At 39.6% G+C, this 15183-nt stretch overlaps 1 protein-coding gene across 6 annotated transcripts in view; it reads left to right on the top strand.

Annotated features, from left to right (window-relative positions):
- tcf4 (transcription factor 4) overlaps window positions 1–15183 on the top strand; it is a 326144-nt gene that overhangs the window by 278533 nt on the left and 32428 nt on the right. For all 6 annotated transcript variants that reach the window (XM_084746695.1, XM_084746697.1, XM_084746698.1 and 3 more), the window contains 5 exons: window positions 2006–2154; window positions 3643–3790; window positions 9986–10056; window positions 10262–10340; window positions 14268–14347. In XM_084746695.1, the coding sequence (XP_084602821.1) occupies window positions 2006–2154; window positions 3643–3790; window positions 9986–10056; window positions 10262–10340; window positions 14268–14347 (527 nt within the window). The remainder of the gene's footprint in view (window positions 1–2005; window positions 2155–3642; window positions 3791–9985; window positions 10057–10261; window positions 10341–14267; window positions 14348–15183) is intronic.

The raw sequence follows: 15183 nt of genomic DNA on the forward strand, positions 1-15183 counted from the left end.
GTAAAGTTCTTGTTTTTGTGTTTTATATCCCGTTGAAACAGTTCAAACAGAATAAAAGTTAATTAAACAATGACAAAGCATTAGGGACAAAAATAAATGAATAAAGAAATAAAACACAGAATTTGTCAAAAAAGAAGCATATTAAGTATGTGTGATTGTATTAAAAAAAAAACACACAGACAGAGAATCATATAAAAAGTCCAAAAAACTCATCCCTGATCAACATTCACAGGTAATAATGTGCTCATTCAAATCACTTTCCTCATATAATGTGAAAAATATATGAAAAATGTCAGTCAGGAGTCTTCAGATTGGATTGGGAAAAGATTTTAATAAACCATCAGCACTGCTGTACAAAGATAATTCAACTATTAAATAGAACTTTATGTACCATTATATGACTTGAACAGACATTAGTCAGTCAGTAAGGAACCTGATTCATTTATTTCACCTGCTTCTTTTGGTTGTCCCCCATAGCTGTATAGTTCAGAAAATGTTATAGATCCAAGATGAAATTGTCAGAAGAGACTAAGAGGAAAAAGGCACCATTACAAATCTGTGTGCTACTTCAGCACCACGGACAGCAGCATGGATTCATCAACACACAGCACAGTCAGACTGCTGATATTTCAGAGCCGTGGTCGCGGCCACAGATTCTAAACAAACCTCAGACATATCAAGGGTCAATGAGTCAGTCAGACTAGACTAACTCATTCAAGTGTGTGCACCTGCAATCTCTCTGCTACTTGGGTATGGAGATGTGGCTGTCAGGTTAACACAGAGGAGATATTTTGGTCATTTTGGTAACAAGAGGGTTTGCATTTCCCTCACCCCCTCTATACAGCCTGCCAGCCAGTCAAACAAGTGATTTCTCTGTACATGGTATGCTGGTCACGCATGTGTGTTCAGACGATTGATCTTAAAATAAAAATGGCTGACGTGTTTCCACTTACTCCCACTGTGCCAAAAAGGAAGTCAGCATATCTAAGATAGAAGTGCTGCCATTTTGTGCTGATGATGTCATTTGGAGCCGCAGTAATAGTAAATACCAAACTTAATAGAAACATACACCAGTGTGGTGAGAACTACATAAAATGACCTATATCATCTTTGGGCAAAATTTGTTAGACGTGTGCGTTTTTTTAGTTTGATCGATGCTGCATTGACGCGTCCGCCTGTTGCTGCTGTATGTCAACATTGCAGCCATATTGGACAGGGCAAGACTAGCCTGTGAGCAAATACAAGTCAGCAGGGGAGCTGCTGTTTTTCTGTAACCTTTATATTTCTCAACTGATTTCAGTGATTCATGTCATAATCTTCTTTTTGTTCTAACTTAGTCTAGATCACCTGATATGGTGTTTTTTTTCTTCCAGAAAACCACAGCTCCACCATTTACTTGTGTTTGTTTACAGGTCAGTCCTGCTCTGTCCAGTATTGTGGCGAGCTGACATGTAATCTGTATATATGTCTTTGGTTGTAGCTTCGCTTTTGAAGGGAGCTGTCATGTCATCCATCTTCAGACTAAACATAGGGTGAATTTTCACCTTGTTTTCATGACATAAATTTGACTGCTGGGGAGTGTTTCCAGTATCCGTCTATTGACTACAAACAGAAAATGCTCAGATTGATTTAAATGCTCATGTTTTCCTCCAGCGTCTCTTTTTTTCCCTCTCACCTGGGTGTCTTTTATGTAAATACACACACTCCTAAAAAGACTTTTTACAGATATGGATAAAGGTACGAATGGTCCCAGAAATCAGGTTTGTGCAGCACAAATATGTGTTAAGCGGGATATTCTTAAACCTGAAGAAGAAAACCAGGTGTCCCATTTACATGGATGTTTTCTGAAATCAGGTTACTGCATAAAGTGGGTCAGATTACTAAACTGTGAGTGAGTCACAGGAAGGTTTGACAGCAGAGAGAAACCTGCACAGAGATGAAGCACATCACATGTGCGTCTCTCTCACCTCACCCCTCTGTGTGTCTCTGTGTGTCTTTCTATCAGACGGTCACCACAGCGGCGACCCCTGGAGCAGCAGTAGTAGCAGTATGAGCCAGCAGGGTTACCACGGCAGCATGCTGGGGGGCGGGAACTCAGCCCACGGCCCCGCCCAGAGCTCCTCCTACTGCGGGATTCACCCTCACGACAGATTGGTGAGCACAGCTGTCAATCACAGTGCAAACACACTCTTCAGGAAGTCGCTCCACACTTTTACATGCATGCTTTCGAAAAATATCTGACAAAAAATTGGTTGTCTGTTTATCCTGGTTTCCTGAAATTTTACAACTTTCAATGACATGCCATACATGAGTTGGAGCACTTTCATGTTAACAAATTATCCTGTTTTCTTTTTGATTTTCTGGTTGTTTTGTTTTCTAAAACATGGTTTAGACAACACCAAAAGTCAATGAAAAAAAATGAAAAGCACATCCTGCTCTTTTTCAGCTGTCTTTTTAAAGCTAGTTAACAAGATGCTTTAAAATGAAATGTATGCAAAAATATAAATTAATAAAATAAAATAAATAATAATAAAATTGATTATCATAGCCTGTGTGAGCCATAAGCAAACTAGGTGGCTGCTTTGGGCTATAACAGCTCCCTTTGGCCTCATTTGTACTTTAAAAGTTCTATATCTCCTCCTGAATTCCTAATGTTTTGGTGTTGTATCTGTCAAAAAAGTATACCATCAAAGATACTTTGTATGCTGCATGTTAAATTTTGTTAAAAACTTAATTTATAGAGATTTTTTCCATTTATCAGACAAGAAATTAACATAAGCTATCATATCAAGGTGCAAATGTGATCCAGAATGATAGGGAATACTGTAAAGAAACAAAACACAAAACCAACAGCAACATCCAAAATAGACAGACAGACAATAAGAGAACAAAAAACATTGCATATTTAAAGATCGATAGGACAGACCATCAGTAGAGATATGAGTTCAGAATTCCAGACCTGGTAAAGTATTCACAAAGTAAAATCTGTTCATTTTGCATCTGATTCCAGCTTAATTTTTTGGTCAGGGATTACATACTTCTATTTTTGAGGATAAGGACGCTAGAAGTTGAGTGTGTGAGTTCATTCTTGATCTTTGGGGGGCTTAACTAACCTTAGTGGTTAGCATGAATCCTAAGCCATGAAAATGTTCTTACATAACAAGGTAATTCAGACCTTGGTTATCTTTGATGGAAAAAACTGAACTTGAGTCACTGTTTAACAAAATGACGCTAGGAAATGTTGAGTCACTTGTTGACAGGTGGATGATGTGTTTTGAGGCTGAGGCGATGGGAAATATCGCTGATAAACAATAAATTAACTTGTAACTAGTTATGGAAAGTGGGAGAATTCACAGAAAAGTCACAGCCCCTGGTAAATTCATAGATTTATTAGCAACAAACATCTGTTCAATCTGTCAGCATTCAACACATGACATGCATTTATAAATTGTACACAAATGTGAGGCTGTAAATCTGTCAGAGTTCATTCAGTGATAATTCTTTCAAACTAATAAGAGCTCTAATAAGGCTTTGGGTTTATCACTACTGCCTTTTATTTTTATTCTCTTCTTATGTCATTTTTCCTGTTCGGCAGCTGTTTGTCCTTTTCTTGCTTCATTTGCCCCGTCCGTCTCTCTGCAGAGCTACCCCTCGCACTCGTCTGCAGACATCAGCTCCAGCCTTCCTCCTATGTCCAGCTTCCACCGAGGCGGAGGCAGCGGGGGCGGGGCCAATCACTACAGCACCGCCTCTTGCACAGCCCCCACCAACGGAACAGACAGCATCATGGGTAAGACACCTGTGTGCGTTTGTGTCTTGAAGCAAAGCATAGCAAGAAATGGTGCGGTTGCTTTTCAAAGGCACTCGGCTCTGCTATCACTTAGAGAAGTTATATGCAGCGTTGATGGCCTCCATCCTTAATGGCAAAGTCATCTGCTGTCAATCAGTCAGTGGTGCAGCTAATGACATTAGCTCATGCCGTTAATTAACTTTAAAAGAAAAACATCCATTTCACATACGGCATCCCAATTTTACGATGTTCTTGCAGACTCAGAAGAAAGTCTTTTTCTGATCTGATCAGACAGAAAATAAAAAAGTGGTTGTTTTTTCAATCAAGAGCTGAATGTTTTTTCAGTCTGGTGCTCAGTTTTTGTTTTTTTTTTGTAATGAGCCTGAGAAGCACACAGGTGGAAAATTTTAATTCTGTAGGAAGCACTGGAGACAAAATAGTTTGCAAAATCAAGTTGTTTTCAGGATCAGGTTACTTTAAGTGGCAATCTTGAAGATTTCGATACTGGTTGATCTGGCAACACATGGTGTTACAGGTGGTACCACAACATGAAAGTGGTTTAATACTACAGATCACAGAATTCTGGGTCCAGCAAAACAAACAAAAGATGTCTGGGAATAACTTGCCTTGTTCAATCATTCTGTGCACATGGATGATGTTCAGCCTGTCGCCTGCAGCTCTTCATCTAACAGCTCACTGTGGCTGCTCCTGACGGTCCCATTACTTCCTGATATTTGATTTTTGATGTCAAAAATGGTTGCAAATGATCGTTGTCTTGTTACGTAGACACATTTTTGATGAACGATAAGCTGACTGACAAACACATTGCCTTTCCTGCAGCTCACTGTGGCTGCTCCTGACTGTTCCATTACTCCCTACTATAATTCAAACCGTCAAAAAATGCAGAAAATGACTATTGTCTTATCATGTAGATGCATTTTTGATTAACCATAGTGATAAGTGCTAAGCTGACTGGCAAACACACTGCATTTCCTACTACTTAGTAATGTTAGTAGGCTGTAAGTCACCATTTTGTTGCCTCATTTGGTGCAGATGTTTATTTAGATGAAAATCTTTTAGATTGCCACTTTAAAGAGCGATTTTTTTTTATTAGCATTATTATTATAATAGTTTTAGCAACGCTAGTGGCATGATGGCATTGTCAGTCTGATGATTATTAGTTCCACCACTTTGTTCCAGACTCAAATATCTCAACCATATTGGATAAATTGGTTTTGGTGATCCTCTGATTTTTCTGATAGTGCATTAGCATATTAGCAGGCTGACTTTAGCATTAAGCTCAAAGCACCGCTGTCTGAAAGAGCTGCTAGCATGGCTGTTGATAGTATGTGATCACTGATGTGTTCATGTCAAGCTGTATTTTACTTGTTTGAATGCTGATAAAGAAATTATTTTTTGGGTATGTCTCTCAGAGCTGTAGACTTGAGACTTCAGACTTGGACTTGACTTAAGACTGCATCTACTTGACCCTTATATCCATAAAGACTTGACTTGACTATTTCAACTTGAAAGTAAAACCAAGTCTCAAGTCTTGATGTGGTAGAATCAGAGACCTGCAAGACCTGCAGCTTGGTAATTTGCCTTCAAGGACTTGACTCTTAACTTGAGACTTTCCCCAAAGACCTGAACGAGCTCTGCTGTGTCTCATCATAAACTACTCGAAGCAACTTTTACTCATTGCTGTTATTTTACCGTAAAAGCAACTGATCATTTTGATTTTTTCATCTTTGAGTGATGACCTGGGTAAGCTTGTTGTGTTTGTGTTTTGACCTGAAGATCTCTCAGTTACTATTTAAAATACCAGTCCTCTCCAGTCAGAAGACAATGTTAGCTAGACCACAGTTCCACTATTTTATTTACTGCCTCGTAACCAGTTATATTTATCCCTGCTGTGATTAGACTTAGATTATTTAAACCACTTAAAAACTTCAGTGTCGGGGGAGAAGGCAGGCAGTCAGAAATGGAATATCACTGCTCGACCTTGACACCACTGATGCATGCACACACACACACACACACACACACACACAGCATGCCATATGGACCCCTTGCTTTGAGTCCCATAGAACAAATAGGACAGCAATAAGAAACAGATTGAAAGTTTGTTTTCCTGGGAAGACATCTCCAACATTCCACAACGATATCACACAAACACACACACACACACGAGCCAGAGCAGATGAGTGTAAACACAAGATGAACCTAATAAAAAACATGACGCTGTTGTTTAAATCTAAACATATGATACACGTGTGTGTGCACATGAATGCCAAAGCACAGACGCACAGTTTTTTACAGCCATTCCTTTGCCTCAGTCTGACTTTGTACTAGTAAACAAGTGAGTGAGTCCTTCACAGAGAACAGCAGCTGTGGACACTATGGATTTATTTCAGCTGATTTAAATGATGAGCAGTGTTCACAAAAAAAATAAGTGTCCTGCACTTCACCTCTGTCCATCAGTGTGATCAGTATCTTCCACAATCACTTGGTTTTCGTTGTTGCCTTTTGGACATGTCACCACAACAATCATTTTCTCCATCAATAAAACAACAGATTCATGCAGTCAGCAGGAGGCACGGCTTTGATGTGGCCAAACTAACCTGTTAACAAGCCTGACAGTGTTTGGCATGTCTATATTGTGGTGAAAAAGTAGAACATACTGAGGTGGATTACTACCAGAGGAGTGATGGGCAAGGGATCAGTGTGGGGCTGAAACAATCAGCTGGTTAACTGATTTGTCAGTGGATGGAAAATCAACTGTTAAGTGAATAATTCTCAAGAAGAAATGCCAAGCATTTTATGGTTCCAGTTTTCCTGCTTTTCTTTTTTTCCTGAGGCCAGTATATATCTTCAATTGACCCTTTGTACTCCAATGCCATTCCAGTCAACTTTCCAATTTCCTGTTTCCCGTACCGAGATATGCTATGTGCTAGGCTCGTCTGTGTTGAAAAGAATAACAAATTGTGAAGATAGTGAAAAGATGTTGCTGACTGATCTGTAAAAGCATCATATATTCATGGTAGCAAAACACTAGCTAACTAACTTGTTAATCTACACTGATTCTTAGCTAACTTGTTAGCTAGCATTTTGCTAATATTAGTTAGCTATTTAACTAGCATTTTTCTAACATTAGCTAGCTCAAAATGTGACCCTGTAAGTTGCTTTTACAGGAAAAGGAGAAAGTTGACCAAGGTACCAAGTTTGCTCAATTATTAAAGGTTAAGTCTTCACCTTAAAGGGGCAGGACTTAGGAAGGGTCAACTGTATGCAATGGGACCACCACGCATTTACGCAATGCTACTACAAAAATGCTAATACTATTCTGTGCTGAGCGCAGGAGTTTTTTTCTGGTCAGCAAGAGTTGGGAAATGTTAAGCTTTAAATAAAACGCAGCACTTGTCACTGTCACTTTTTACCCAGCTGTCCAGTCACAGTGGAGTAAGGGCCAGAGCAAATGAAATTGTGACATTTTTCACTGTTTTCTGATGTTGCATAAACCAAAAAATTAATCAAGACATGTTATTTACAATTGACTCTCCAGTGTAAATGACATGAATCAAATGTCCACAGCTGTTTTTTTGAAGAAACAAACTGCAAATGTTTTACCTGAGTGTTTCATTCTCAGAAGGGTGCCATATCATTGGAGGTCTGATGGAATAAGGCTAATTGTTACACTGAGAAATAAAGTGACCAGGGTTGGTTGTGCACTGCAACAAACAAAAAATGGTGGGAAGCTGGTGAGGGATCATGTCCCTGTCACAGCTCCAGCAATTCCTGTAATGTGTTCAAACTGAAAAATAACATGAGTCCACATGTAAGTAGACTAAAAAAAAATCATCATGGAGACAACAAAAGCTTGATTTATTATTGTGTGGTTGATTGTCCAACAATGCAAAGCTCAGAGGAAATAGAGAAGCTACTTGCAGCTGCAGGAAACAAATTGTGGATGGTGATGAGACAGCTTCATGAAGAAGAACAAAACATTAAATCTTTTGAAAATGATTTTGGCTGTCAGCCCACACATTCACATCATTCCCTGTTAGTACAATAGTTTAAAGGGGCAATGTGTAAGATATGGCCAGAATTTTTGTTTAAAATGTTCAAAAATTTAACAAATGTTATTAAATTAACAAAATATACAAATGTATTAGTTATAAGGTTATGTCAAAGATGTTTATGCAGTGTGTTGCAGAGATTTCTACTGATATTAGCATGCTAACCAGCTAGCCCTGGGCCTTGCTGTCCAGTAATGCTACTTTGTGCCTCAAGACCCAATAGACCAATAAACCACCATACATTAAACTGTGAGATGTGTGCAAGCAGTGAGTTTGCTTCCATCACAAGTTTTCATCATTTTTTGGTCTAATATATGAACTAAATAAACTAAAAAAATTAAAGAAAGGAAACATTCTTACACCTATTGTCTGTAATAGCCCTTACATCTATTGAATTCAAGTTTTATCTTTTATCGAACTTAGACGATGGCAGACACTTGATGGGTCTCCCATCCCTGCCTGCCGCCTTCATCGTTCCTGGAGTCAGAGTCCTGGTCAGATTCACTGTAAACCACCTTGGTACAGTATTTCCTGTTGTCAAGCTGGGTGCCATCATTCTCCGTGTTCAGTGAGAGGCTACGGAGTCCTGTTCCATTGCCTACGGTGTCCCAATGGTCCAATCTGCGGGTCCAGCCAGACTCGAGTCAGCTGGCTACAGGGTCGACTGAGCTAAAGGCAGCTAGCAGGCTAACCACAGCCAAAGATATTTTCAACAAAGTGTCTAGTGAGAAGCAGTTAGCGGTTAACCTGCCCCCTACTTGTTTGAAGTTACCTTTGACAAGTGGTCATATTTTACAGGTTTCCCCTTTAAAATGCATTGATTTCTTGTGTGCTAACTGCAAAACAGTATGCCATGAAAACTAGGATAGTGTACACAGTGTAAACATGTCATTTGTAATATGGAAATGGGACACAACAAAGGAACTGCGGGGCAGAGGTAAATTGACATTTTAAGTCAGGAGAAAATATAGACACAAATAAATAAGACTAAAAATAAAACAAAATGTATAAAAATGATTTGACATATATAATAAGACTAGGTTTTTCTCTTTGAAGAGGTGATGGACACAGCCAGAAAAACATGAAAATCAGTTTCATCTTCTGAATGCCCTCCTCCTTTGCTGCTATAAGCTCTCATTTATGAAAAAGATTTTCTCCTGCACATGTTCTAAATTATGCATCAAGTCAGGGTATGGGTGTGTGTGTGTGCACGTGTATGTGTGTGTGTGTGTAACAGTAATCCCTTGGATGGTTTACTAGGCCAGTGGTATGGCGTGAGTGAGACATGAGGCTTTAACCCCAAAACATATGCTGCTTCCTGTCTCTCTCTCCCTTCTCTCTCTGTCTCTGTCTCTCTAACAGCTTAAAGAAGTCCAGTCCTGCCAATTTCTGTAATGGATTCATTTGCCATGAAAGGATGTGTTTTTGCTCTGCTGTGTGTGTGTTCAGCGTGCACGTATCTAACTTGTGTGTGCGAGCGTAAACTTTCCATCTGGGATCTGCTATCAGGAGAGATGAGCTGTGAGCATGTCAGAGTCTCTCTGCCTCAGTGTGTGTGTGTGTGTGTGTGTGTGTGTGTGTGTGTGGGCGCTCATCTGGTCCTGTGAGGTCACTTCCTTCCTCTCTGGACTCTGTGCTCTTCAAGTGTGTGAAACAGATTTAGTTGTATTGAAGTCCAGCATTTGCACACACACTAACACACACACAAACACATGCCGTCAGTCAGTGAAAATGTGAATAAATGTAGATGCTGAATGTCGCTTCCTATTGAATTCTGCCTCTGATTCTTGTCACCACTGATTACAATGGCAAAGATCTGGAGCAGCACCACTCATTTCAATGGAATTGCCGATATCTGTGGATTCATGCTTGGAGCAGAATCAGATTTGCTCCGTGTGTTCAACTTTGGCGAATTCTGACATGAAAAATTGCTCCACATGGAAGCTGCCTTGACAGAGCTGACCTCTGAGAGAACAGAAAGTCCCACACAGAGGACATTCTCACATCAATGGTGCACAAATAGACAGCGTAATTCAAACATGTAGTTAACAATATCCTTATTTACAAGAAAACATCCCTCTTTTCCCCCTGTGTGTGTGTATATGTGTGTGTGTCACAGCTAACCGAGCACAGAGCTCAGCAGCCAGCAGCTCTCAGACGGGAGATGCCTTAGGGAAAGCACTCGCATCCGTAAGTGCATCACACACAAGCACACACACAAACATACACATACAGATGTGGGAGACCTGTTCAGTGTTTTATTAATACAAAATGTTTTTAGACTTTGTCATATTTTTTCCACTTGATTCAAGTCTTCTTAATAATTTTCGAGAGTTGTGATCTATCTATCGCAATTCTACGTGTTGCTCTGAATTTTATGTTTTGACTTTTTCAGATCTACTCTCCGGACCACACAAACAACAGCTTCTCGTCCAATCCCTCCACCCCAGTCGGCTCTCCGCCCTCTCTTACAGGTAGCACATGACACTCACCCTCCAATCACAACACACCAGCAACATCGCACAACAATCAACAACCAACAATCACAGATGGAAAAAGCAGAGCTGACTTGGACTGGAGTCAAAATAACGCAAATCACAAAAGTGATGACTTGAAACTTGACTTGAACTTGTTTCCAATGACTTTTTGCTGGACTTGAACTTGTTACATATGGTTTGTGACTTGAATTGAACTTCTTTCCAATGATTCGAGACACAACTTTGAAATATCTGAATCACCTTTGACTTTGCCCTTTTCAAATGACTTGAGGTTTGACTTGGACTTGTTTCAAATGACTTTGGACTTGACTTTGACTTATTTCATATTACTTGAGACAATACTGTACTTGTTTCAGACTTGAGACTCAACTTACATCTCTAAAATGAGGTTTGACTTGACTGAAACTTATTTCAAATGACTTGAGACTTGACTTGGACTCATTTCAAATTACTTCTGACTCGACGTGACCTTTCAAATGACTTGAGACTTAGACTTGTCTCAAATGACTTGATACAAGACTTGGACTTGTTTCAAATTACTTGAAGCTTGACTTGGATGTGTTTCATATCACATCTGACATGACATAAACTTGTATCAAAGGACTCAGGATACGACTCAGACTTATCTCACATTACTTCTAACTTGACGTAAACTTTCAAATGACTTGAGACTTGACATGGACTTGTTTCAAAGGACCTCTGACTTGACTTAAACGTGTTATAAAGTGCTTGAGACTTGACTTAAACTTGTTTCAAATGACTAGAAACTTGAGTCATACTTGTTTCAAATTACTTCTCATTTAACTTGGACTTGTTTCAAATGACTTGAGACAAGACTTGGACTTGTTTCAAATGACGTGAGACTTGACTTTTTTTAACGACTTACAGCTCTGGGAAGAAAAAGAGGAAGAAATGGGTGAAATTAATATAAAAATTATTTAAGCAAACTAAAAACAGCACATTTAGCTAAAGCTATATATTTTTTATTGAATAATTTAAAGGGAATTCTGTGTTTTAAGTGCAATCTCTTGCCATAAAATAAGACCATGAAAACCCATTAAGACTAGCTGTGTCTCCTCACAGTACCCCTCCTCCTCCTCCTCGTCTTATTTCCACCAATTACTCCTCCTCCCGGCTGATGTTGTAAACTCTCCCTGCTCCTTAAAGTGAAAAATGACTTTTCGTAATAATAGTTGTGTCAAATTTGTCTCTAATTGTCGCTGCTACACACACCGTTTGATATTTCTGTGCCGCGCCTTGTGACTGATAGCTTTAATTACGAGCACCACTTCGACAAATCGTTCACAAACCTACCGGCTCTGCAAACACGAGCCCCCTCCCCTCTTCCTTCTCCTCCTCCTCGTCATTATAGCTGCCTGGGATATTGCCTGCTAAACCGTAATTGGTGTTTATCATTGTGTCAGAGTTACTCCACTTTTTACAAATTAGAAATGAAGCCTATTAGAGCAAACTACATGCAAATTGATATCCAGGGCTAATTCTGCGAGGGTGTTTTACAGTGTTGGACTCGGAATAATTTACCCTGCCGTTTAATACATATATTTGTATTTGCACATGAATGTACCCAGGTGATTATTCATTAATTAGCATATGGAAATGAGCATGTAATATGAATAAAGGAGAGGGGAGAGAAAAGACTGCAAGACAAAATGGGAAGACAATAAAAAAAAGGAGAGGAACACGAGCTAATGAGATGAGATCAGAGTTACAAGGGAGAGATCAGCGGTGAGGGCAGAGAGGAGGTACAAGGAGAGGAGAGGAGGAGAGCAGGAATGGAGGGGTAAGAAAAGACAATTAAGGAGGAGTGGTGAGGAGATGGTGGAATAAGAAAAGGAGAGGAAACAAAAGAGAGAGAAGACTGGGAATAGAGGGGCAAAATGAGAGGAATAAATGAGGATGGATGGTTGGAAGACTAAAAAAAGACATGGAAAAAGAAAACAGGAGAGGGAGAGAAAAGACAATCAAACTTTGGCATAAATTGAAAGCAAAATAGGAGGGGAAAAGAGGAAAGAAAAATGACATGAAGAAAGAACTAACTAGGTGATACTTCTAGGTTCCAGGTAATTGGGATTAAAGGGATAGTTCAAATTATTTGAAGTGAGGTTGTATGAGGTACGTCCATCCATAAACAGTGTATTACCTACAGTAGATGGCATTCACCATGCTCACAGTTTGAAGAAGCAGCAGGAGTAGCAAGAAGCTAAGCATTGTGTGTGCATTTCTGCATACAAGGTCAGCAGCAAAACATTTTAGCCACCTAGAACAATCAATATCAGTTTAAGTGCACGCTATATTTAGAATATTTTCACTGCTTCACATTCCTGTCAGACAGCCTTTTCCAATGGGAAACTGCTGTATATAAGTCAGATATCTTTATCTCGGAACAAACCAGACTCCTTTTGCAAAAACAGTCATTTTAACTCGCAGAACACAGAACTTGTTTGTGTACCGCTGCCTCAATTATTCGGTTAGTTTGTGTTATTGTGTTACTTTGCTGAATCCAGAATAACCTTTTAAAACACCAAAGTCACACAATAAAACTGATCAAGGCAATGGTAACCCATATTAAGTGAGGTAAAATTACTGATTTCACAAACAGAGTTTGGTTGGAATGAGAGAGAGATATTGGCTTATATAATTCTGATTTCCTGTCAGAAAATGTTGTCTAAGGGCATGGTAAAGAGGTGAAGATATTCTAAATATAGTGTACACTTAAACTGCTATTTATTTTTTTAGGTGGGCTTTTCATCAGGTGTCTAATATACATTTTGCTGCTGACCCCGTTCACAGCAGTACATTGCTTAGCTTCCTGCACCAATACTCTTACGCTGCTTCTCCAAACTGTAAGCAATGTTCATTGGGCTTGTGATTTCCAAACAGGTGGAAAAAATGGCAGCAATTTTTTGAAAACAAAATTTCTGGCACACAGTTGCTGTGCATGGATGCTGTTGCTGTTCCTTTGAACGTACCAGCATCATTTTTCCAATGTAAGCACTGTGCGCACTGAAGCTTTAACAAGATGTTGCTATGATTTCTTCCTTTTAAAATGTGTCAAAAAGTTAGTTTAAAAACCTCCTTGAGCCGAACAGAAATCATCTGTGAGCTTGTCTCACTTCTGAAACTCAGACGCTGTTCAGAGGCCTCCGTATACCAGCCCGTCATCACTCAGAGGCTCATATTCATGTAAATTCACACAAGTCGCTGTCTCTCCTCTGTCTACCAGCTAATGAGACCTGCCGATTCAGGTACGACCCTTCAGAGTGACGACGAACACAAAAGCAAAAAAGAACAGAGACACAAAGCTTGTTTATTCTGCAGAGGGCCCATGCTAATCAACCACTTGTACCTTTTCAAAAACAAAAGCCTGATATTAGCATTTCTGCTATGAGATATGAGTTGGTTTGTGTTTGTCTTTTCTTCCTCATCTCTGCGTTTATTATGTCCGAGCACCATGAGTGGATATGATGAGAGACCCCTCGTGTGTAAAGGTGTTTTGTCTGCATTTTGGCACCGTACATCGAGTGGTTTCTTTCTTCCACATATGAAAGGAGAGGAGTTTTGGCTCTAATCCACACACAGACCTCCATCTATTTTCTTTACACACTTAACCTGTGCAAGGCCATGTGGGGCTACAGTCTGCCCCAGCATGCATTGAGTGAGGGGCGGGTTACACCTTGAACAGGTGGGCAGTCTGTCACAGAACATACAAATGAAGGGGTGTCAGTCTGAACTAAACGATTTTCCCAGCAACTCCCAGATTTCCTCCTCAGATCTCCCTGTTTTCTGAATCGCGTCATGCGTTCTTGCTTTTAATCTCCTGCTGACATCCTCTCGTTTCATGTCTCCTCTCCTGATGATGTCTCCTTGTCTCCTCTCTTCTAGCTGCCAGTTCAGCTGTCTGGTCAAGGAATGGCGGACAGGGAGCGTCATCGCCAAACTATGAGGCTCCACTGCACTCTCTGGTATGCACACACACACACACACTCACACACAAACATCTTTAAACTATATATTGTTTTTAAAGGATTAGTTCACCTAAAGGTCTGTGGAGAAACGGAGGCACTGTTTCTGGAAAATGACATCAAACTATCTGCATGCACAAGGTGTTTATTTGAGCAAATTGACCCTGTAAACATTTGACTTTTCAACAACGCAATACATTTTTTTCCTTTGCGTTATTTTATTGCTGCATTTACATTTTTATATGTACACTGCTGATTCCATGCTCTTTCATCGTGTTGCCTCATCTGGTTGACAGTTTAGTGACATAAATCTCCTACTTAGACTTAAAGATCATGCTGACAATGTTTTTTCATGTAGTCAGCAAATTCCATGAAAAATATAGTTCCTAAGACAACTGGTCCCTGGAGTTTTTAGCAAAGGTTTGTGCATTTGTTGGGACTCTTTTCAGCAGCAGATGAATGCACATCTGGTGAGTATTTCCAACAGTAGGACAGTGTATGTTGGACCGAGTCAAAATAAACTAGTGCATGTGTTCACGGTAGTTAAGGATCATGTCACCCAGTGCAACAGTGTTGTTCAGTGATGTGTTTTAATAGCTACTGAGCAACAGTTGAGCTCTGTGGCACAGGGAAATAAGATATATAATAAGATATATCTGACAAACACACAATACTTGTTAAGTCACTTAATTCTCACATGAACCTGTGATTACCTATTACTGAGTCTCTGCTGCCTATTCTCTGTATTTTGACTCACTTAGGTTATTTAATGCTACTAAAGACTCTAAAGATCAGTGATATCCATGATCTGTATAATCTTTCTCAAGCGTTTAATA

The sequence above is a fragment of the Lutjanus erythropterus genome, chromosome 20 (genome assembly GCF_056507025.1).
Source record: "Lutjanus erythropterus isolate fLutEry1 chromosome 20, fLutEry1.hap2, whole genome shotgun sequence".
Lineage (NCBI taxonomy): Eukaryota > Metazoa > Chordata > Actinopteri > Lutjaniformes > Lutjanidae > Lutjanus > Lutjanus erythropterus.